A 21507-nucleotide genomic window follows, 5' to 3' on the forward strand; every position below is an offset into this window, starting at 1 on the left:
TGAAAGCACTAGAAAACATAATCCCTGGCTTGTTTGACAGATGAAAGTTTATCCCAATGTTTGCTTTTTGCAAAGGAAGCAGTATTGACTGTCTGCTGACCAGACCTAGCACAGGTAACAGCACCTTGCCAGAGCTCCTTCTCAGCAGGGGAAAAAAGTTTTTTCCCCTCCATAGTGGCATTTTAGCTGGTTGTGAGACATGGAAACAGGTATCTTGGCTCCCATTGACGCATAACATGGTTTATTTCCCTATCCTCAGGAATTCTGTTTCATTCCTGGGAAGGCTCAGGCATGTCCCAGATGGGTTCCTCAGCTGACAGTGATGCACCCAAGCATAGCCAGACATGAGCTGCTTCTAAGACATTTTCCTATTTAATATCCTTAAGCACCAGTTTATAGCAGCACTGTAAAGATTTCCATGGATGACTATGGGAGACTTCACTCATCACTCACATATTGACTTGCAAACCTCAGAAAGAGGTCAATGTTACAGGGTTTTGACCTAGTAACTTCCTAGAGCTGCTGAGCAAAACAGAGCGAAGAAACATTTTGAAGAGCTAGATCTATTTTCTTTTCCTGAAAATATTGCCACAGAAATCTTTGCATCAGTCAATTGCTGCAAAAATTTTGCATAATCCAAACCAGGCTTTTGTTAATACTTCACTAGGATCCTTTCAACCTGCTGAATGCATTTTAATTGATTTGGTGGGATTGTACTGAAGGATAAAGTTAGTCTTTATTAGCACAAAGGAGAACAGTAAGTAATTTTGAATTTTATCTAAATAAACCAGCGGTATCTAATGTAGCAGTGAGTGCTTTCAGTAGTGCTCGATATTCTGTGGAGGAAAAATAAAACACCTATCAGAAATATGCTGATGACACCAGCCTGCCTGGAGCTGAACTCATTGTACTAAAACCTCCCAGACTGGAATGGGTGCCATTCCTGCTGCTTGCCTCCCAAGCTGTTTTTGCAGTGTGTAAACCCAGAGCCAGCAGCAGTCAGGCCATGCAGGAGGCACCCCCGGGCTGTGGGGCTCCTGTCCTTTGCAGGAGGTGTCAGCCAGGCCATGGCAACGGGGGCTGGAGCCTGGAGGAGCTCAGAGAGTGGGATTAGAAGAGTTTACATCCTTTGACTGTGTACCGGATCACTGGATTGAAATCACTTTGATAGGTGCTTTTTAAGGATTTTGCAGGGTTGGTTGTTTTTTGATTTGTTTGAGGGTTTATTTGAAGTCCCTGAGACTGGGTTGCTTTGCTCTCTAGTTTTGCAGCAACACCAGCATTGAGTTTAAAAAGGATGTTAAGACAATCCATTTTATTCTGAGTGTTCCAGCGGGGTGCTCCTTCATGGGACACAGGATATCACCTTCAAATCCATATCAAAGAGACACTCTCTTCCCCTCCCTTCCCGAAGTGGTGTAGTTGCTTTGGGAACAAGATGTGTTTCTTGCATGAGCAGGTCCTTTTGTCAAAATAGCTGCATTTGTGAAAGTTTTTATTATTGTTTTTTTCCTTCAGTAAAACAAGGAAAATCTCCCTGCAGCATACAATAGCACCCTTTTCCCTCTAATTAACATCCTAGTATAATGTCTCTGTGCTTTCCCGCTCCCATCTCTTAAGACCATAAAAAAATTTGACAAACCACTTTTCGCACTTTTAGTATTTAATGACTAAAACGATGTAAGTGTTAAAGGCAGCAGTTGATAACACAGGGAAAATGGGAAGGGAAATGGGTGGGAACTGTACTGCATGAATGGCCATTTACTTCTGTGCAGAACATGTATTGAAAAACACTGGGGAGGTCCTCAATAAACGTGCTCATCACAGCATTGGGTATGAAATCACATAAACAAAACCTTTAAAACTTATTTTACAGGTAAAACTGGGGCATTACATCAAATCTTCCATGCTTGAAAGATAAGCTATTTGTTTGGTTGTTGTTTTTGTTTTTTTTTAAAGAATAGTGTAGGATAGTAATAGATTTCAGAGTTTGGGAACAAAATATTTTGGACAAAACACAGAAATTTAGGGGGTTTTTTGGTGGGTTTTTTGTGGGGTTTTGTTTGTTTGATTGTTTGTTTTTTGTTGTTTTGTTTTGGTTTTGTTTTTGACAAAACCAGTCCTTATTAGTTTTGTTCAGGTGTATTTGGCTCCTTTTAATGCCTCTATCTGTACCCAAGGAATGCTCTGGTCAGTGCAGCTCTGTCCCTAGGCCAGCAGATGATGAAAGATGTGAGCATTTCCTGAGACAGATAAGTTATGATAAACCAAGTAGTTGTTATTTTTTTCAGTATAATTCAATTCTCAGTAGTAGAAATGTGATTTTGTGGTATTGTACCTCTCCTCCAAAATTCTCTTTAATTGATCTCATTTATTCAGATTTCTTAAGTTTGTAAATGGAACACAGGAAAGCAACAGTGGTAAGAGCAACTTCTTAGGATTATCTTACTATTTTGTTCCCCCACCCTTAACATCATGTATTTGTTAAGTTCATGGGAATAGTGGAGATTGCCAGGGAAAATATTTTGTGATGTGCCTGCCCTGGATTTAAGTGCAAACTCTTTAAGGAGGGTTCAGCACTATTCCACTATGTATCAACAAGGGCAGTTAGCAGTGAAGAGGTTTTAACATGCATAAAAGTCCTGTTTACTGAACAAACTGTATCAGTGACAGAAAGAAAAAAAAGAAAGATTTGAAAGAAGAGCTTTGAGATGGTCCTACTGGTGCTCAACATTTTTGACCCTTAAAGGTACTTACAAATTTTCCTGTAGTCAAAAGCACCAAGGTGCATAACTGGGAGAGGTGAGAGTGTGTCTGAGACAGCCATGGTTGAGCTGGTGAGGTCCAACATGCAGTTCCATCGTTGCCTTTTTTTTTCCTTTATCCAAGGAAATTGCACAAGGCTAACTGTCAGCAGTTTAGCTCCCTGAGTAATATTCTCCTGACTGCTTACTTCATTGGGTTGCAAAGTGCTGAATTTCAGCAACCAGAAAAAATTCCAAGACCTGGAAGTACTGTGGCATTTTACTTAATTTTTATTTTAGCATGCTGTATGTCATTTCTCTATCAGGGAGAAATGAAAAGGTTTTTAGTGGATGAAGTAGGTTACATGCCATTAAGGAGTTCTTAAGGTAAAATAATTACTTTAAAAACATTAGGTGGAGGTTCTGTGTTATCAGCTAATGTCCTAAAATTGTATTTACTCACTGGGTTAGCATTTCCCTGTATATGGCTTTCTTTCTGTTAATGAGCTCATGTTCCTCGTGGGCAGTAATTTATTCCATCAGGCTTTGGAAATAAGTGTCTTAATGTTTCTTCAGAAGATTGCTGAAACCAGGTAAACAAAATACCACAGATTCTGTACCTATCCACATTCTTACATTGTTGCTCAAACTGCATAGAAAATGAAAATAGTTTGAGGAGGAGTGCAATGCAAATAACTTGTGTCCATTAAATGTAGCTTAAACAGGGGGTGAGCATATTATACACACAATCAGCAAGTGTGCAGGGTTTACACAGGCTTGTATTTGGGATGTAATTCTGGAATAAGGGTTAAAACATAATTTCTTAAATCCTCTGCATTGTTAGCATTCCTTGGTAGAAGGGTTTACCTTTTTAAAAACTGTTACTTCTGTATTTCCTCACTGAATCCATGGAAAAACAACTGGAAGGAAGCCAAATTAACTCTACTTTTTACACATAAACTGGTAGCTGATGTGTAAGGTAAGGGGGCTTTCTCTTACTGCCTGTTGAAGCTGCTGATGCTTGGACTAGTAATGTAGGAAATTTTGTTCATACAGCAGGCTCAGAGGAGGACAAAGATTTGCTGTGGTCTCCTGTGTGTAACCTTGCCTGAAAGATGCTCCTTCTAAGCCATGCCTGCGTTACGTAAATACAACTGCTCGTGTGCATCTCAAAATTTAAAATTCCCCAGTTTCGATCTTATAGTAGTGAAAACAGATTTCATTAGCTTTTTGCAATCCTTGCAATGAAAGCAAGACCTCAAGTTAAAAACCCTGGAAAGCATTATTGTGAGGTGAGATGGGAAAGCAGAGTTTGTGGGGACATCTTTTATCGCACCAGCACCTGCCATGTCTTAGGGCATTCATTTAAAATTATCAACCAATTGACTTTTGTATCCCATTAAAAACTGAAAGATTTGCAGAAAAATTATTTATTGTTCTTAATTACAAAAAAAAAAAAAGACAAGAAAAAATACTAAATAAAACTCGTCCCCACATCCACAAAAAAAATCTGTTTTCATGTGGAAAGCCAGTTGCCTAGTAGGCATTTATCAGGGACTAAGGCCACTGGAGGAAGCGGTATTACATAAATCGGATGTGCAGTTCTGAGCTAAATAAATTTTTAAATATTTTGCATAAATCAGGGACACTAAATTATGCATAATGTGCATAATTTCATCCTTTTGTAAATGATGTTCCCACAGTTAGTGATTAAAGAACATGGTGCAGCCCCTCGAGTTCGAACAATTAGACCTTCCACAGCTCTGTCTATAGATAGATATTCCTTAAGCTCAGCAAGGGGATGGGAGTGTGTGCTAGCACTTGGCTATGATCTGCTCCCTGTTTTTGATGACTTAAGAGGGCTGTTCAGGACAGAGTATCAGCCTATATGAACACTATCAACCAGCTTGAACAAGTCAGATTATTTAATTAGCCCTATTAAGACCCTTCTATTTTTATAACTTATTTATGAGTGTTCTTGCTAAGCTTAGAAGGTCCAGCTTCAGATATCAAAAAGATGTTTTCAGCTCATGTTTTTAATCTTGAGGAGTTTTATACTATGACTCCATTACATTTTCACCCTAAGAAAACAAAAAGGGGCTCTGAAAAGCTGTTGAAGGTGGGAAATTCACATCTGCAGTCCTGATCTGCAGGTTTCAGGCATAGGGCGTTTATGATGTCCATGCACGACGGACATTTGCTTGGTTGCCAAAATGTGTGTTCTATGCCTTTGACCATCAAAAATCCAGAGAATGTTTATTTAACACCCCTTTGAAGTGTTTTGGTTTCCCCCCAGGGGAGAAATGTTCCTCAGGTATCACTTAAAGACTGCCATGCTGTGAGTACCTAACTTGATGTCCTGTACTGAGAACACAAGGTGATGCTTGTTTTTAGCATCTGCTTTGCCACCCTTTTAGAAACTGAGATCCATGTTCTGCTTTTATCTCGGTTTTTTGAGAGGAGCAGGAAATGATTTGATGAAATAACTACTAAATCAAACATTCATGTTTACTAAAAGTAAAAACTTTTAAAACAATTATGTCCAGAATTTAATACCTGTGTCATGGTTGTACCTTCAGAGTTCTTGAAAAAGCTCTAATTTCATCACAAGGGTGGGACTCTTATCCCTCACCCCAAAATTAAATTCATTTATGAAGAAAAAAAGTAAAATTCTGATGTGTGAATTCAGTCAATGAGCTTGTTCTCTCTGATGGAACCACTCTGGGCTAGTTTGGAAGATGAAAACTTCTCAGGTATGAAGTAACTTCATGCTTTGAAAAAAAAAAAATCACTCATAGTTAAGTGCTGGACCATGGCTTGAAGCTCTGGCTGTTCTGGCATCAGTAAAGAAACAGTTAATTAAACAAAGATCAGACCCAAGGTGATGCTGACACAATATATGGATTTGGAAGTAAGGTTAAGGTGTTTTGAAAGTGGAGGGTGCCTGTTTGAATTATGGTTCTGCCCCAAACTATCTCACACAAACATGGATATATCCAGAGAGATGGCATCTGCCAGCTCACTTCTGAAGATCTTATCCAACTTTAGCTGCAGGTGAATGTGCAAAATTTCATCCTCTTAGCAGGGAAGTCTATATATATTCTTTAGTGCATTATGTCATCAGTAAATTATTTTAATAGCAAATAAGCCTTTATTACTTTTGCTCTTGCTTTATTGCATTTGCTGCTCTACATTCAATATGTACAGCATTGGCACAAGATAGCTTGCATGCTCACTAGTGCATTAGCAGGAGAGATGGAAACTGTGTTCCAAGACCATAATACTTTGAATTTGGTACTGTTAAAGCCAGACGAAAAAAACAATCAAAAAACCCCAACAGTTGCTGCATATCAGGCTCTGGTAGAAGGCTAGGAAATAACAGCTTATAAATGAAGCAAATTTCTCACAGAATCATAGAATATACTGAGTTAGAAGGACTCATCAGGATCATTGAGTCCAACTTCTGGACTTAGTTCTTGAAGGTGCCAGGATGAGACAAAATTAATCCAGTTTCCAAAGTACCAGGGTGTTTATGGAGACAGTTTTCAGGTTAAAACAAAACTGTGGGCAATTCAGGACAGCAATATAAATTAAAAAAGGGGACAATATAAAGAATGTAAAAGATACTTAGCATACTATTTGGAGAGTACTGATCAAGTGAACTCTACACATAGGTTTAGGCAACATTGAAAAAAATCCCATCCCTCACTCCACAGTTAATATTGAACAGTACACAGAAATAACATGGACTTTGAAAACTGAGATAAATTTAATGTGGATTAGTTATTTTGATAAACGTGTTGAATAAACTGCCTACTGTAGTAATGCGCTTTGCCTGCATATATACCTGTCTAACAGAAGGGATTTATGATGGTGCTGGGAAGCATTGCATGCAGCAGCTGCAGCACTAGGATAAGCAGCAGTCTTGACGAGATGGTCCTGACATGGAGAGGAATAGAAATTTGTATGAACAGCCAAAGGAAAAAACACAGTTTAGTTTGAAAGCAATCTTTCACTTGCCAAATTAATTTCAACATTACGTGTGTGGAGTTAAATTTGCTGTAGAACTCGAGGAAGGTCTTGTACACTCCAGTGTGCCATTTTTGCATTGTCATCACATGTGATAAGAGGACACCAGCTCTCCTGCAAGCCTGACCTGGTTTCCTGAGGAAGACAGAGCCCTGTCCAGGTTTTCACTCTTGCTGGTAGAAGGTGAAGTAGGAACAACTGGATTGATTTACTGAAGTTGCTTTGGATTTGTACCCTACTGCCTCACAGACTACAATGTCACATGAAAAGTCACATTTCTGAAGACTGTCATACAATTATCTCTTCAAATGACAATGTTTTTTATACCCTTATGACCTTGCATGGCATCACTGGAGTTGGTACATACCATTACCAGGCACTTCTGGCTTAGATACCTCAGAAGGCAAAGTACTCACGGAGTGTTGTTTTTTACCTTTTTCACAACATAAATTTGGAGCCAACTGGGAGAGAGGTTTTTAAATAGCTTGAAAATCCAACAAAACATGTTTAATTTTGTTACTGGAGAGCTGCTGGCAAAGAACTAGGCTCTCTGGCCAGTGACCCAGTCACTAAGTGAGCTCAGATATCAGGGATCCCCTGTGAGAGTGCAGACCAAGAACAGGTCCATCCAGTCCCTCTGTGTCCTTTTTGTTTTCCGCTCACTGCTTGGGAAGATTTTTGCACATCAACATAATAAGGCTCCACATGCTCAGTCTTGGCTTTCTTGCCCTTCCCTAGACTGGCACCTGATGGTGCCAATGGACACAGATGGGCACCAGAGGAAAACAGTCTTGTTTGGTGCATTACACTGAGCTGAGCACATCACTGTTCAGTGTTACACTCACCCCCCTTTCCATGGATCCATTCAATGCTCCATGCAAAGGAGACATGGTTTGTATAAGGTCAGTAAGGAAGCACAGTGCTGCGCCTCCACTGCTCAGGAAACTGCAGGAGACATTTTTGAAAGTGACATGTCAACAATTCCATGGTACAGGGAGTTTGGAGAGGAACTAGCCTGGGCACATCTGGAAAATGAGGATTAAAAAAATGTGTATTACGAGAAATTCTGGATCTGCGCACCTAGATGGATCCCTGGTAGGATATTGATTTGCAGGCTGATTGCTGAAACCATCAGTGTTGGTCACTCTTCCTTCTTTTCATCTCTCATTCTTTACTACTTTTACGGAAACAGGCCAAGCACTACTAAAATCCTCACAGAACTGAGCTGCATTTGGTGCACTTTCCTTCTTGTCTGAGACAGTCTGAAATATTAAATATTTTTCATTTGCTGTTTCTTTTAAAAACTGTATTTCAGAGGGCTTTAACTCCATACCTTCCCTCCCTTTCATTGTTCACACTGTTCACTGCTGTGAAAACTTTTTTTCCAAGTAGTTAATAATGAAGAAAACCTGCAAGTGTAATACTATTAACCTGAACAGAGAGGTGAAGCTCATGACCAGAAAAGTAGTAGCTTCTAAGTGGGTTTCTTATCAGTGCACTGCAGAGGTGCAACATAATTTTGAAGTAGTTTTTCAACTTCATTCATGAATAAGACCAGTATTTTTCATAGTTAAGTTATGTATGAAAAAGTGGGTATTTTATTATTTCCTTTTTTCTTAGTTTTTAAAAGCTTGATACATGTAGCGTTGGATCAAGGCACACACAAGACTGGCCAAAGGGCGTACAAAGCACTTTGGTTTTTAGTTGAAGAAACAGAATGATTATTGCAACAAAGAGTGGCTTGGTGTTTAAACATGAAATAGCTCATAGTTCAGCAGGAAGGCAGAAAGAAACATGTTACCTTACAGATTTACCAAGGAATTTCTGGATAACTGTGACAGTAATGGGCAGTATTCCTGACTGTAACAGCAGTATACTGAACACAGACTGGCATATGCTTCAGAATGCATTCCCCATTTGTCTGCTCACCTTTGGGACCACAGTTTTTGAGACCTTGCTTTTATTGCCTTGGATTTTGTCCTCTCTCTTTTCTTGTGAAACTGCACTTTCAGCCCTTTTCCTCTTCCAAGCAGTTTCAAAGTGTTGTCTCTGTCTTCCTGCCCTTGTCTCCCAAATGCCTCTCTGTAATATACAGACCACTGATTTTGATAACCAAAAATCTATTCCTAAACTGTATCTACCCTCTTGGTTTGTAGAGCTTACCACTTTTTCCTTCCTTTTTTTTTTTTAAATTCCTTGTTAGGAATTTGATTATGCTTTCCTCTAGGGATTAGATTTTTTTTAACACTTGCCAAAAGCTGCAGTTTCATGCATGTCATCAATTTGCTTATTCTCATTTAAACTGGATTTCACCACTGTTGAATGGATATATCCAGACAGCTGATATTGCCCATTACTACACATATTTTTGTTTATTGAATATTGTTGTGGTTTACAGATTTAATAGACCCAACACTGGAAGTTCTGTGAGCTTTTGTAACCACTTTTTGATCTTCCTGATTTGCCAGGTTCAACATTATTTTATTGATACCAAAGTGAAAAATGGTCTGTGCTTACACTTACAAGGATCTCAGATGAATGTTCTGACTGCTCAACACGGCAAGAAAATTCACTTTCACAGTCAACAAGTCATCTTACTCAGTAGAACACAAAAGTTAAATGGTCTGTAACTTCAATATTAGCAAGGAAAATACAGTACAAATTACTAAAAAATACTAAAATATAGAATTGTGGTCAGGTATCCCCACTACATTAATCGCAGCAGTAGCCTGAAATTTGAAACTTTTAATAAAAAGTTCTTAAATATAAATTATATGGCAAATGTACAGTACATTGCTTTGTCAGTCTTTTAATCCAGTGTTTTGCAGTAGAACAGCAACTGTTAAGTCAGTCTTTTCTTGTTTTCTTTAAAAAACAAAACAAACCCAGAAAACCCAACAAAACCCAAACCAGTCTTTCATGTCCCTCAGTATCATGAGTGTGAATGATCTGAATCTGGAATACCACTGTCTCTGTAGCTCCTGTTACTACTGCTTTCACTGTGGCTGTTCTTGTACAGATTCATGCCGTTAGGTGGGAAAATGGTGTGTATTACAAACTCCTCCTTGGACACTTGGTCACTGGTTATTGGTATCATCTGGAAAGAAGTCTCCCTGATTTCCAGGATGGAGTTGTCTTTCTTGGTTCCCGCTTCGGCATAGTCATCTTTTCTCCGGCGTCCCTTGCTGTAGGTGCAGTTCCGGGAGAACAGGGACCCGTTTCTGTGGATGTACCAGCAGACCAGGGCCAGCAGCCCTATGGCCACCAGTGCCACCGCACCGCCGATGATGGCGGCCAAGGGCAAGCTGGAGTTTTTGTAAGGTTCTTTCTCCTGCTCCCGATTGAGGGTGGTGGTAGGGTTGTACATCTTAAGAGGTGCCGTCTCGGTCTCAATGCATTCGGGTGTTTCATCAGAGAGATAGATGTTGCTGGTTTCCATGGGAACCATGCACACACGGTATGGCGACTCTGGTTCAAGAGCCGTGAGCAAATAGTCGTTTCTGTCACCTGTAACTATTGTTTCAGTTATAGATCCAAAGGCAGGGCTGTGACCCATCTTGAGCCAGCTGAGTCTCAAAGCAGTCATTGGTAGTGCAACTTTCCAGGAGATGTGAATAGTCTCTGTGCTTACGGATTTCACAAATATTGTAATGATTTTGCGTACCGGGCTTGCTGTGGTTCTGTAGTTTTTGTTTAGGTTGGGAGTCTTGATGTCTGGTTGTTTGGTCACAGAAATGGGCCAGTGTCCCTGGGCTGGGTATAACGTGTTTGGTACTGCAGTAGTGATTTGGATGGTGCTTATCACGCTATCATCCTTACAGTCAAACAGTTCTGCACTGAGGTCTTTGATAGCCATGCCACGTACTTTTTCTGGTGCCTGACACATCAGTCCACGTACATTTACTTTCAAAGGCAATGACTGTAACCAGTCACGTACCCATTTCATTTTGCACCCGCAGTGCCAAGGGTTGTTGCGAAGGAACAGTTGAGTGATGTTGTCCAGATCATCAAAGACACCCTGAGGTAAATTGCTGAGATTATTATTGGACATATCTAGTCGATACAATTGCCGTAAGTAAGAGAAAGCGTTGGGTGGCACACGGTTGATGTGGTTTTCTTGGAGATAAAGCTTTCTTAGGTTTGTTCCCGGCAAATTCACCGGTGCAGCTGTGAGTGAATTGCGAACCAATGACAATTCTGTAAGATTGACTAGATTCATGAAGACTTTGTCTCCTAATCCATGGTTATTTAGAAGATTTCCATCTAAAACAAGGCGTTTTAGATTTGTAAGGTCTTGAAGGGACAGCTCAGAAATTGTGGAAATACGATTATCATCCAAGCGTAGCTCTTCTATGGTTTTAGGCAAACCCCAGGGAATGGTGCTAAGGTGATTTCGGGAAAGAAAAAGAAGTCTGAGATAGATGTTGTCCCGGAAAGCTCCATCCTCGATGCTAACAGCAGAAACAGAATTATCATCCAAATGCAGTTCTTCCAGATAAGGAATTTTTGAAAGTGAATCATAAGTAATGGTCCTTATATTGTTCTCCTGCAAATGCAGTTCCTTAATGTACTTAGGGAGGTTAGTGGGGAATTCATCTAGGCTGTTGCGGTATAAATATATTCTTTCCACCCTAAGCAAGTTCTTCAGTTCTGAAGGAATCCCAGCATTATTTATTTGATTGTTCTGAAGGAAGAGGGTAGTTGCATCCTCTGGGATTCCTGTAGGAATAGACGTCAAATCGCGATCATTACAATATATGAAACCCATATCACAGCGACATACTGAAGGGCATGGTTTGGCACTAACAGAATAAGGTGCCATGTCAAGTAACAGCCCTATTTTAGTCCAAACTAGGAAGATGCTCCAGGTAACACTAATCATGGTCAGGAATGATGAGATTTCTATACAGTTCTGATCTTCAACAATCTAAAAAAACCAAACAAACAAAATTATCCAGATCATCATTGAAAAAACCACAATAAAAAAAAAAACAACTTCAACATTACAGAAGACATCTGAAACACAAATTACACCAAAATTCAATCATGTAGATGCATTTTACTGTCTTCTCCTTACATCAATAGTTCTACTACTTGTACTAATTCAATTAACTTAATAGGTTATTCTGCATAGTGATTGAAAATAATATAATCAAATATGCCTGATCTGTGAATTATTTTGCTTAAGCAACAAGACTCTAAGGATTCCTTCACATTTCATGTGTACCGACAATCTTTGTTCACAGATACCAGATAAGTACAGAACTGAAGTCACACCAGAGTTCAAGTAAATCATTCTATATCTGAAAGATAAGAAGTAATTCCTAAGCCAGCTAACTTCCTCAGGAGCCCTTAAGTGAACTATAAAACCCTTACTAAACCCACAAGTCTAGTGGTATCTGTTGGAGAAGTTAAAAAATTCCCTAAAGGCAAAGCATAAAATGCAGACAAAAGAGTGAGGGCCAATAAAGACTTTTCCCCAAGTCTTTCCCAGTGCTCAACTCAACAGTGTGTAACTTAGAAACACTGTGGACTATTTTGCTTGGACTATTTAGCTTGGTTTTCAAGCTTAAGTGAATGTTCAGAGAGGTGAATGTTACAACTGGCAGGTAACTGGTAGAGCTATGGCTTTCTAGTTCACTGGATGAAATATTTCATTACATGCTTAATTTAATGTTTAAATATTTGTCATTCTCAAAAGTCGTCTTACTAAGTAGCACACTCATAAGAGTCTATTTGGCAGGTTTAACCACATTTTCCCATCGTATTATAAATTAAACTTAACTCTTGAGACTGAGATTGTAGTTTGCATTGGTAGGGTGTTTGTACACCGAGCTAACGTAATTAGCATTTTTATAGCTTTTAAGACAACATAATTCAATTACCATTGTAATTAGGGTTGTGAGAACTTCTGCAAGATGACCTATGCATTAAGTGGTGTCATGACCTTTTCTCTTATGTGTTCATATATTAATTAAACTTTATTCTCAGAGGCATGAAAAGGAAAATAAATTAATATTGATCCTACCGTATTTAAAGGTATGAGTAAATTTTGTGCTTGAGGATATCCAGTAAAGGGATGTCTTTCTGCCCAGTCACTCTTACAGTTTACTCCATGAAGCAGTTTTTTCTCGATGGTGTTTACTCAGATGGTCCTTGTTGGTGGTGTGTGTTTCCTGGCTCCTGGCACGATTCTCAATGAGCATTCCAACCAAGATTTATCATGGTACATAAGCACACCAGGCCCCAGTGTAGAAAAGCTTCAGCTTCCTTCTATTTTTGTCCTCATATAAAGTCTGTGAATGAAGAGCCTCTTTTGTTTGGTTTAATGCCTTTAGCAGGAATTACTTTCTTTGTAACTCTTACAAACTCTTCTGTGCAGCGTAGTAGTCAGAGGAGGGAACTTTAGTGCCACGTGATAGAAACCATTCATTATGCTGAGGCTCGAAGGATTGCAGCCTCTTCAGGAGGTCAGGAAAGGGATGCTTTTTCCTATCCAGAATTATCCAAGTATGACCTTTGTACAGTAGCTACATCCTGATACATCCACACCTCTTTCAGAGAACCATTTTCCAACTCTCACTTTTTCTTCCAAATTTGTAATGCAGGAAAGAATTCCTCCTGTGCTGCAAGAATGCAAGTTACCTTACCACAGAAACATCAGGCAATTCAGATGGTTTTCTTCATTATAAAAAAAACCCACAAAAATATGATTTCCTTCCCAGAAAACTCCCCTTTGAAAGCTTTCCTCGAACTCTTAATGTCCTGCAAAAGTAAAAACAAAAAAATGGAATTAATAACAACTCGTGCACACTAATTTTAGGAGTTGAATCCCCTGTACATGAGTAGCACACTGTGTTTCCCCAAAGCATCGGTATTTCAGCAAAATCCACAGAGCTCTTTCAAAAAATGTTTTTCTGTGTACTTTCATGTTACTGCAGTTTTGTTGGAACTGTATTTTCTCTTGTTCCAATAGAAAAATAAAGGCAGAGTAACAAAATATTTGTAAATTATGTTTTTCATCTGATCTCAAGTGCCAGTGTTACCTCCTTGGAGGAGGCCAAAATGGTTGCTTGCTTTGTGTTCCTGGTAAATAGAGATAGATGATGATCATCTTCTTGGTTTTAAGTGTAAAGGGTGCTAATTACTGTTCACTCGTTACCGGGTGAAAGGCAAAGCGTTTTTGCCAAAATATTACATGAATATTTCCCATTTGCAGCATGTTGATTCTGAGCTAGGGAGTAGCCAGGCATCTGTGTCTGCTTTTTGGCAATACATAAGGTGGGTTTAGTCTGTAAAATTTCTAAGAAGGAGAAAAATATTTTGTTTGTATTTCTTACAGAACACTAATTATTTTTTAAACAGCAGTCTTAATTTGGGCTGCTTTGTATCACTACTGCATAAAGTATCCAGTGAGATACCAAGCCCCCTGAGAGCTTGTAGGTAGCATGTCTGAAATAAAAATGGTTAAATCTGAAATTAAAAAAAATCCTTAACGTTTACTTGCTTTTCCCTTTTGTGACTTGACGTTTGTCCAAGGGACCGAGCACAATCATTGGAACCAAAATGCTTGGCAGGAACAGCGTGCTGAGTAATGCTTGCTTCCTGGGAGCAAAACTAGAGCAGCTTCTGGTCCTCCGTAAAATACTTGACCTAAACACAAACCCTCTCTGTTTTAAAATTGTCTTTTGCAATTTGTAGCAGGTATATTATGAAACAGAGCAGTCATACTCCTTACAGCAACACAGAATATGCAGTGATATATTTAAATAGATACAAATCCTGCTGCTCTTTTTCATAGAAAAATGTTAACCATTTAAAAAAACCCACCAAAGTCCCCCTTTTGAGAGATGGTGTGACTACCCAGCGAGGGAGTGGAAAAGACCCTTCTCTCCTGCTTCTGCTTTTGAGCTCCTCTGAGCTTTGTTTTCAGCATCTTGTTTTCAGCAGTTGTCCAATGTAAAAAAGAACTCAAAATGAGAGATCCCCACTGTGGCATAAGTATTTTTATGTATGCTTTATTTAAGGCAAAAACTCAATCTGTGTGGACACATTTTAGAATAGAAGGGAATGCGTGTTTATTGGTAACTTATGTAATTTGGGTAAATTATATAATCATTATGAAATGGAACAAAAAAAGCTCCGTATTCCTCCAGTGTCTAGTCTTCTTATTCTGTAATATTCAGGTGTTTGGGGAAAGAAGCCCAGGCCCTATTCCTAAAACTTTGAAATAAACAACAACTTAACAGCTGTGGAAAAAAAAAATGGTGTCTCTTAGGAACTAATGTGAAGTCGTGATAGAAGGTATTTTCTGGAAGAGTATGGTGAAATAGGAATATAAATTCCTTTAATAGGCCTTTGAAGGCTACAATAACTTTTAAGTGCTTAAAATCATAAATTTTCTTTAGAACTCTGAGCTGTAAAAAACTTGCTAGCATTAAGCAAAACGTTGGCTCTAGTATGCATACATTACATAGATCCATGCACACACAGAAAGTTCATTTGTTTTACCTTTCTAGCACATAAACTGTTTCCGCTGTGCTTCATTTGATAGTCATCTCTTCATTTATTGCCACTATTACAATAGCAGTAATGTGAAGGATTAAAATGAAAGCACTAAAGCTCATTAAGTTCCTGGAATTTTTTTTATCCCTTCTCTCAAAATTACATGAAAACAAGAGCAAGAAAAAGAAAAGGTCTCTTTGGAGAAGACGACACTGTTTCAAAAATGTGGATTAAGACTATACCCCCCACTCCCTTTTCTAAACTTAGAATAGTTTTCTTCAGGTCTTGATTGTTTGATATCTTGCACTTCCCTTTTATATCTCAAGCTATAGCTGAAAACAATGTTTTTGCATATCAAAGGCTCCAGTGATCTGTCTACAGAGAAGAAGGGAATCCTGCTGCCATGCTCCAACTTTCCCCTTCTTGAGCTGTCTCTAAATATTCCCTGACACCAAGTCATTAGAGCTGATCCGGCAGGATGAAAAGTGACCCCCACTGGTACAGACACTGTGTCCAGGTTTCTGCAGCATCAGATTGGGAGGCTTCATGGACACATGGTTTTGAAAGAAGCCATTATTTCTGAGCAGACCAGATTTTAGAAACTCTGTACTAGAATTAATTTTTAAATGCAAAGATCACTCCTTGTTTTTTTGGTAACAAAAGTAACATTGGAAAAGCTGAACAGCAGCCTTTTTGATCTTTATTCAGAGTTGAATGTTTTCCTGAACCACATGGTTAAATTAGTTTTCCTGGGACTGTGTAAGCAAGTGAATTACTAGAGATAGCAGAAATGTGTGGGCCTTCCATGTGGACTTACTGCTGTGCTACAGCTAAGGGGACATCTTATTTTAAAATGTTCAACATAAGTTGAGCTATTAAAAAAAAAAAAAGGACCTAAGAAGAACATTGTATTTACACTAAAGTATGGAGTCCAGCTGCACTCACTGTACTGTAGTTAGGCAGTGGTTTAACAAAATTAATTGTTTTGGTATATTTGGTATTTGAAAAGTTGGGATTTTTTTCTAAAAACAGTGTAGAAATTTCTTTCCAAGCTGTGATAAAATATGAATAAAATCAACATCTGCCTCACTTGAGGTCACACAATGCTTACTTGAATTTCTAATCTACCTCTGTGTTCTCCAGCAGGAACTCTGGTAGCTCACTGGCTTCTTTCTTACCATCAAAGTAACAGAGGAAAGGGAAACTACTAGGTATTTTTAGATGTAGAAGACAAAACTATTACTCAAAGCCACCACTAGAATATACATACTTGATAAGCCAATTTTCTTAACCAGTGTACTTCTATTCCAGAACTAGCTCTGTATTTCTTTAGAATCTGAAACCTATCAGAATCACAGAATGTGCTTATTTTTAAAAATACTTGCAAAGTCCATCTACTGCTTATAATGTCAGTTGTGCTTACAGAGGTCATGCTGCAGCTTAAATAGCTTCACCAACGTTTTTTTTTTTTTTAAAAAAAAGAGGTTCCACAGTGTTAATCTAGACTTAAAACAATGTCCACACTTTGTTTTCTTTAAGTGTATTACTCAGGGTTAGTTGATAGTGACAGCAAAATGCTTTCTAAGCACCCTGTCTAGGAGCTGCAATTTCCACGATCATCATATTTCAGGAAGGTGCCCCAGTCTTTTGTTTGGCGCTAGGCAAGCAGAAGGTCCTTTAGCTGTCTTTCCAAGGGGTAAAAAATGCAAAGGAGTTTGTTAAAGTGAGAGTGAGCCCTTCAGTAAGGCTGTATCACTGCATGTTGGCAAAATTTTTTTTGTTTTTTTTGTTACGTGCAGAAAACTTGCTCCCACTTCTTGTGCAGTAGGAATAATACAGCTTGTGTCTTATTAAATCTAACTCAAGTGTCCTAAAAAATGCAAATTTGTATGTGATCTTCCCTCAAATGCAAGTAAATCTGACTTAGGAATGAATTCTGAGTAAAAGCTTGACTCCACACCTAAGATCAGCCAAACCTGTATTAGCTGTAGAGGATGGAAATGAACTACAAGTGGTTCTCTTCTGAAGTTTACTTCTAAAATCTTTCTTAGTTTTGAAGATGCTGGGTTGAAAAGACCCAGACTATTACTCTATTCCTTCTCACTCTCTTGTTTTGACTACTCTGCTGCAGGAAAGGTTGCATGTTAAGAAAACACTTTGAGGGGGAGTCTTTTTTGCAAAGGATTTTTGTTTTGTGTTTTAGTGCTCTTTGAGTTTAGCTAATTATGGCTTCTAGGTTTTCTTTTGAGAGCTGCTGCTGAAGTAACTTGTCTGGGCATTAAATAATAGAGAACAAATGCTGCCATTGTTTTAAGGGAAAAAAAATATCTATTTTTCCCCTCGACAAGTTTAGGTAGAATTATACCTGATAGGGAGTTTCTGGCATAAAACTCCTCATGTGTAAAAACATTACTTAAACACTAGATAAAGTTCCAGTAGTTTTGTTCCTTTCCTTTTTAAAGCAGTTGTTTGCTCACCTCCTGATTACTGAGTTTGCTCCTCAAAAAATTAGAAAAAATGCGAAGCTCTAAGTATGTTAGGATTCTAATAACTTTTGAAAGGCAGAAGAGAGTGATGCCAAAAGGTATGTAGTGAACACTTCTCAAGATTCCTGCCCTGAGTGGTATTTGGCTGCTTATTAAAAATAAATGTAAGCAATCACATATTAATTCTTCCATGCATTCCTGTGCTTTGAAGTGATTAAGGAAAAAACTTAAGAGCTAACTAACCATTAGCATCCATGCTTCCTGCTACAAGGAGACAAAGATGGCCATCTCCCAACTGAAGCCACTTCAAATAACTGCAACTGCAAAGTTTGCAAACTCCAGCAATTGCTTTGATTAGTCACCATTGCCTTGCACAATATCTGACAACTTTTAGCTACTGGTGACAGAGGGAAAAAAAACAACCAACCAAAACAAACACCAAAAAACCCCAACCCAGAAACTCATCTTTATTTTGTTCTTGCTATAAAATATATTGACTTTATTTCTGGAGATCAAAGCTCGCTGTGAGTTTACTACAGAGTTTTTTGCCCACTGGGGGGTGGTACATGCTACAAAACCTGTGCTTTTAAGAGCCACAAGTCAGATGTTTTTTGCTGCTGTCCAGTTTTCTCTGCTTTAATTACAACAAAGTCTCCTGTTGAGAAAAACAGAGGCAGCCTGAAAGGAGGGAGTTATAAAATAAATCACTCTTTTCGAGAGTTTACAGAATTTCCCATGCTGATTACTTGCAGTATTTATCTGGTTGTTCTCCAGTTAAAATGGTGTAAGTATACAAAAAAAAAAAAACAAACAAAAAAAAAAAAAAAGGAGAATTAGCATTTTAAATACATGCCAAGGGCTGTCACTGTTTCTGGTATACAGGAGGAGCACAGAAGACAGGAAAAAATTCAGCTTTTAGAAGTGATTAAATGTGGATGGAAAAACAAAAAAAGCTTGATAGCAGCATGAAGTAGGATTAGAATAAACTCCGTGTATTTTAAGATAATTGGCTTTCTCTAAACCCAGGTATACCTTTTGTTTACGAAATATTTGAAACCCTATCTTAAACAGGGCCGTATTGTATGGTTTTGGAATAAATTAAAGGAAACTTGAAGGTGGGTTTTCTTTTGAGAGAGGGAAGGGCACTGAAACCTCTTGAGTATGACCTAATGTGTGGCATATATTGACAAGGAAAACAGACTGATCTTTCTGTTTTATAGCGAATAATTCTTTTCTTTATACACTTGAATTGACAAATGCATTTTTCAGTCTAATTCAAAGAAATGTTCATTAAGATGCCATATCCCCAGGCAACAGATGGTGAGCATAACTGATGCTTCTATCTTTTTGGGCAGTATATTTTAGACAAGGAAATTGGGGTCAGAATAATGAATTGTTTTCTTAAAGTCTGAACATTTTCAGCCTCTTTGTATACTTTTTCTTTGTATAAATGATTTACATGGAAATGCAAAATGTGAATCTTCTCGTTTTGAAGAGGCAAAGAGAAAATGCATTCAGCTAATGTGCAGGAATAAGATTTATCTGTAAAGTAATTCTGCATTTTGGTGTGAATCTGGTGTAGGAAATAGTCCACTGGACTCCGTTAACTGACCAGAATTGATCCCTTGCAGAAGGGAAGCTCCTTGCCTTCAGCCCAAATTAATAACCCGTCGGTAACAGCATTCCATGAATTAGTTAATTACATACAGTCGTCCTCGCTTTTGCAACACTCCTTGCAACTTTGCCTGGATGTGCCAGGGTTGAGCTCAAACCCCTTTGCGGTCAGAGAGATTAAAATTGAGGCGACCTCAAAGAGCAGGACTGAGCCAGAAAGGCAGCTGTCTGTGCAAGAGCTGGGCTTTTATTCACCAAGGGGATGAGCTTGGAAACTAAGCAGGAATAAAAAAAAAAGAAAAGAACCAGCCAACCAACCCCAAAATCAGAAAGCTGTGCCTGGCTGCTGTGAGCTATGGCAGATGCTGGGAAGCAGGACCACTACGTTGGGAAATGCTGGAATACTCGGGCTTTGCCTGATCAACTAAGTTGCAGAGCTCCTAATTGCGTTGGAGGAAAGGGGTTAAAACAAAAGATTCTGGCACATCCAGCAGTCGTGAAACGATTTCTGGGGTCAGAATCACGTAGAGATGATGTGCGCAACGAAGTACTGGTGAATTATTTATTTGCAAGCCATCTATAAATTAATTAGCTGCGCCTGTACGAGGGCAGACAATCACTTAATACACGGAAAACAGCTGAAAAGTTGATTAGAACTAGGCGAGGACCTATGGAATGGCAGGAGGATTATGAGGCAGCTCTTCTTCCCAAAGAAAGTGGGGCGTCGGGGCGGGAATTTGGGCCTGTTGCATTCTTTCTGTGCAACCATTTTGTTGCCCATCTTCTCGCCCGCAGACTTTGTGGTGCGGGGGGCAGCGCTGCGCAGGGGCGCGAACGCATCGCCTCAGCTTTTTTTTTTTTTTGCTTTTTTTTTTTTTTTAAATAGATGCAGCAAGAAGGGATGGAGGGAGGGGTAAGTTTCCCAACCGTGGGAGCGATGCGGGGTACGGGCAGGAGCACCCCCCAGCATCCGCGTTAAAACGCGCGGCCGGGGTCCCTGCGCCGCGGGGCGCGGGCGCTGCTCTGCGGGTCCCCCCGCCGCTCTCCGCCCCCGCGCAGGGCGGCTTTGCTCCGGCTGCTTCTCCTGGCGCCGGGGCAGCGCAGGCACCGCACGCCCAGCTCGGGGAGCCCCCGGGTTGCGCTCCAGATGTGCGGGCTGAGCCCTTTGCGCTCCCCGCCGGGAGGGCGGGCGGGCTCTCCCCGCCGCAGCGCCGTGCCCGCACCCCGGCGCCGGGAAGCGGGTGGTGGTGTGGGGAGCGCGCCCAAACTTCCCTCCACATCCTCCTCCTCGTCTGCACCCCCCCGACCCGCGCAAGTCCCGCGGAGGAGCAGAGGCGCTTATCCCGCGCTTACCTGCGGAGAGGCGCACGGAGGGGCGGTGCCGGCAGCGGGGCCGGCGGGGCCGGGAGCGGAGCGCGGAGCGGAGCGGGCGCTGCGCTGTCGCGGGGCGGCCGCGGACGGGGGTCAGCGCGCGCCCCTCAAGTCGCGGCGGCAGCGGCGGAGCCGCGGGGGCGGGGCCGGACGTCGCGGGGGGGCGGGCCCGGGCGCGGGGCGTGGCGCGGGGCCGCCGCTAGGGGGAGCAGCAGGCGGCGGCGCGGCCCCGGCGCGCAGGGGGTGTGGGGGGAGAGGACGTGGCGCCTCGGCCCCTCACGGAGGGCTTTTAAATTATTTCTTTACCTTTTTTTTTTTTTTTTTTTTCCTCGTGGCAAAGAAGCGATGGTGCCGCTGGTGGCCGTGCCGGGAGCGGGGTGGCTCCCTTTCGTCCCCCAGTTCATCCGCTAGTGCCCGGTTTTGGGCTGGGCAGGTGATCCCGGTACCCTGGGTCCAAGGGCCAGGACAGGCCGCGAGTTTCAAGAAGGCGCTTAGAAAAAAGCTATTTAAAACACAAAGAAATCAATAAATTTCCTCAGTCCCAGTTGCCACATGGCTGTGAGCGCCGTCACTCTCCTGGCATCTCCCTGGTTGTGGCGCTTCGTGTAAGGCATTGCAGCTTTGGAAGGTTTGAGGGTTTTCCCGAGGTGATTCCTTTTGGAATTACCGAGTGGATACGAACTGCCTGGTTCCTGCTCCACCCGGGAGATAACTTATCGTGCCCAGCAGGACTGAGATTAAGAGGGATTGTGGCCTGG

At 40.5% G+C, this 21507-nt stretch overlaps 2 protein-coding genes across 6 annotated transcripts in view; one reads left to right on the forward strand and one right to left on the reverse strand.

The window, feature by feature from the left end:
* MACROD2 (mono-ADP ribosylhydrolase 2) overlaps positions 1-21507 on the forward strand; it is an 848220-nt gene that overhangs the window by 87609 nt on the left and 739104 nt on the right. The window lies entirely within an intron of this gene.
* Positions 9120-20839, reverse strand: FLRT3 (fibronectin leucine rich transmembrane protein 3). The gene is made up of 3 exons (XM_005525426.3): positions 20732-20839; positions 12802-13538; positions 9120-11700 (listed from the first exon to the last, which is right to left on the reverse strand). Exon 3 carries the CDS (start codon positions 11653-11655, stop codon positions 9706-9708), a length of 1950 nt encoding a protein of 649 aa, XP_005525483.1. The 5' UTR covers positions 11656-11700; positions 12802-13538; positions 20732-20839; the 3' UTR covers positions 9120-9705.

The sequence above is a fragment of the Pseudopodoces humilis genome, chromosome 3 (genome assembly GCF_049639895.1).
Source record: "Pseudopodoces humilis isolate 2021_Gansu_Grassland_sample_001 chromosome 3, ASM4963989v1, whole genome shotgun sequence".
Lineage (NCBI taxonomy): Eukaryota > Metazoa > Chordata > Aves > Passeriformes > Paridae > Pseudopodoces > Pseudopodoces humilis.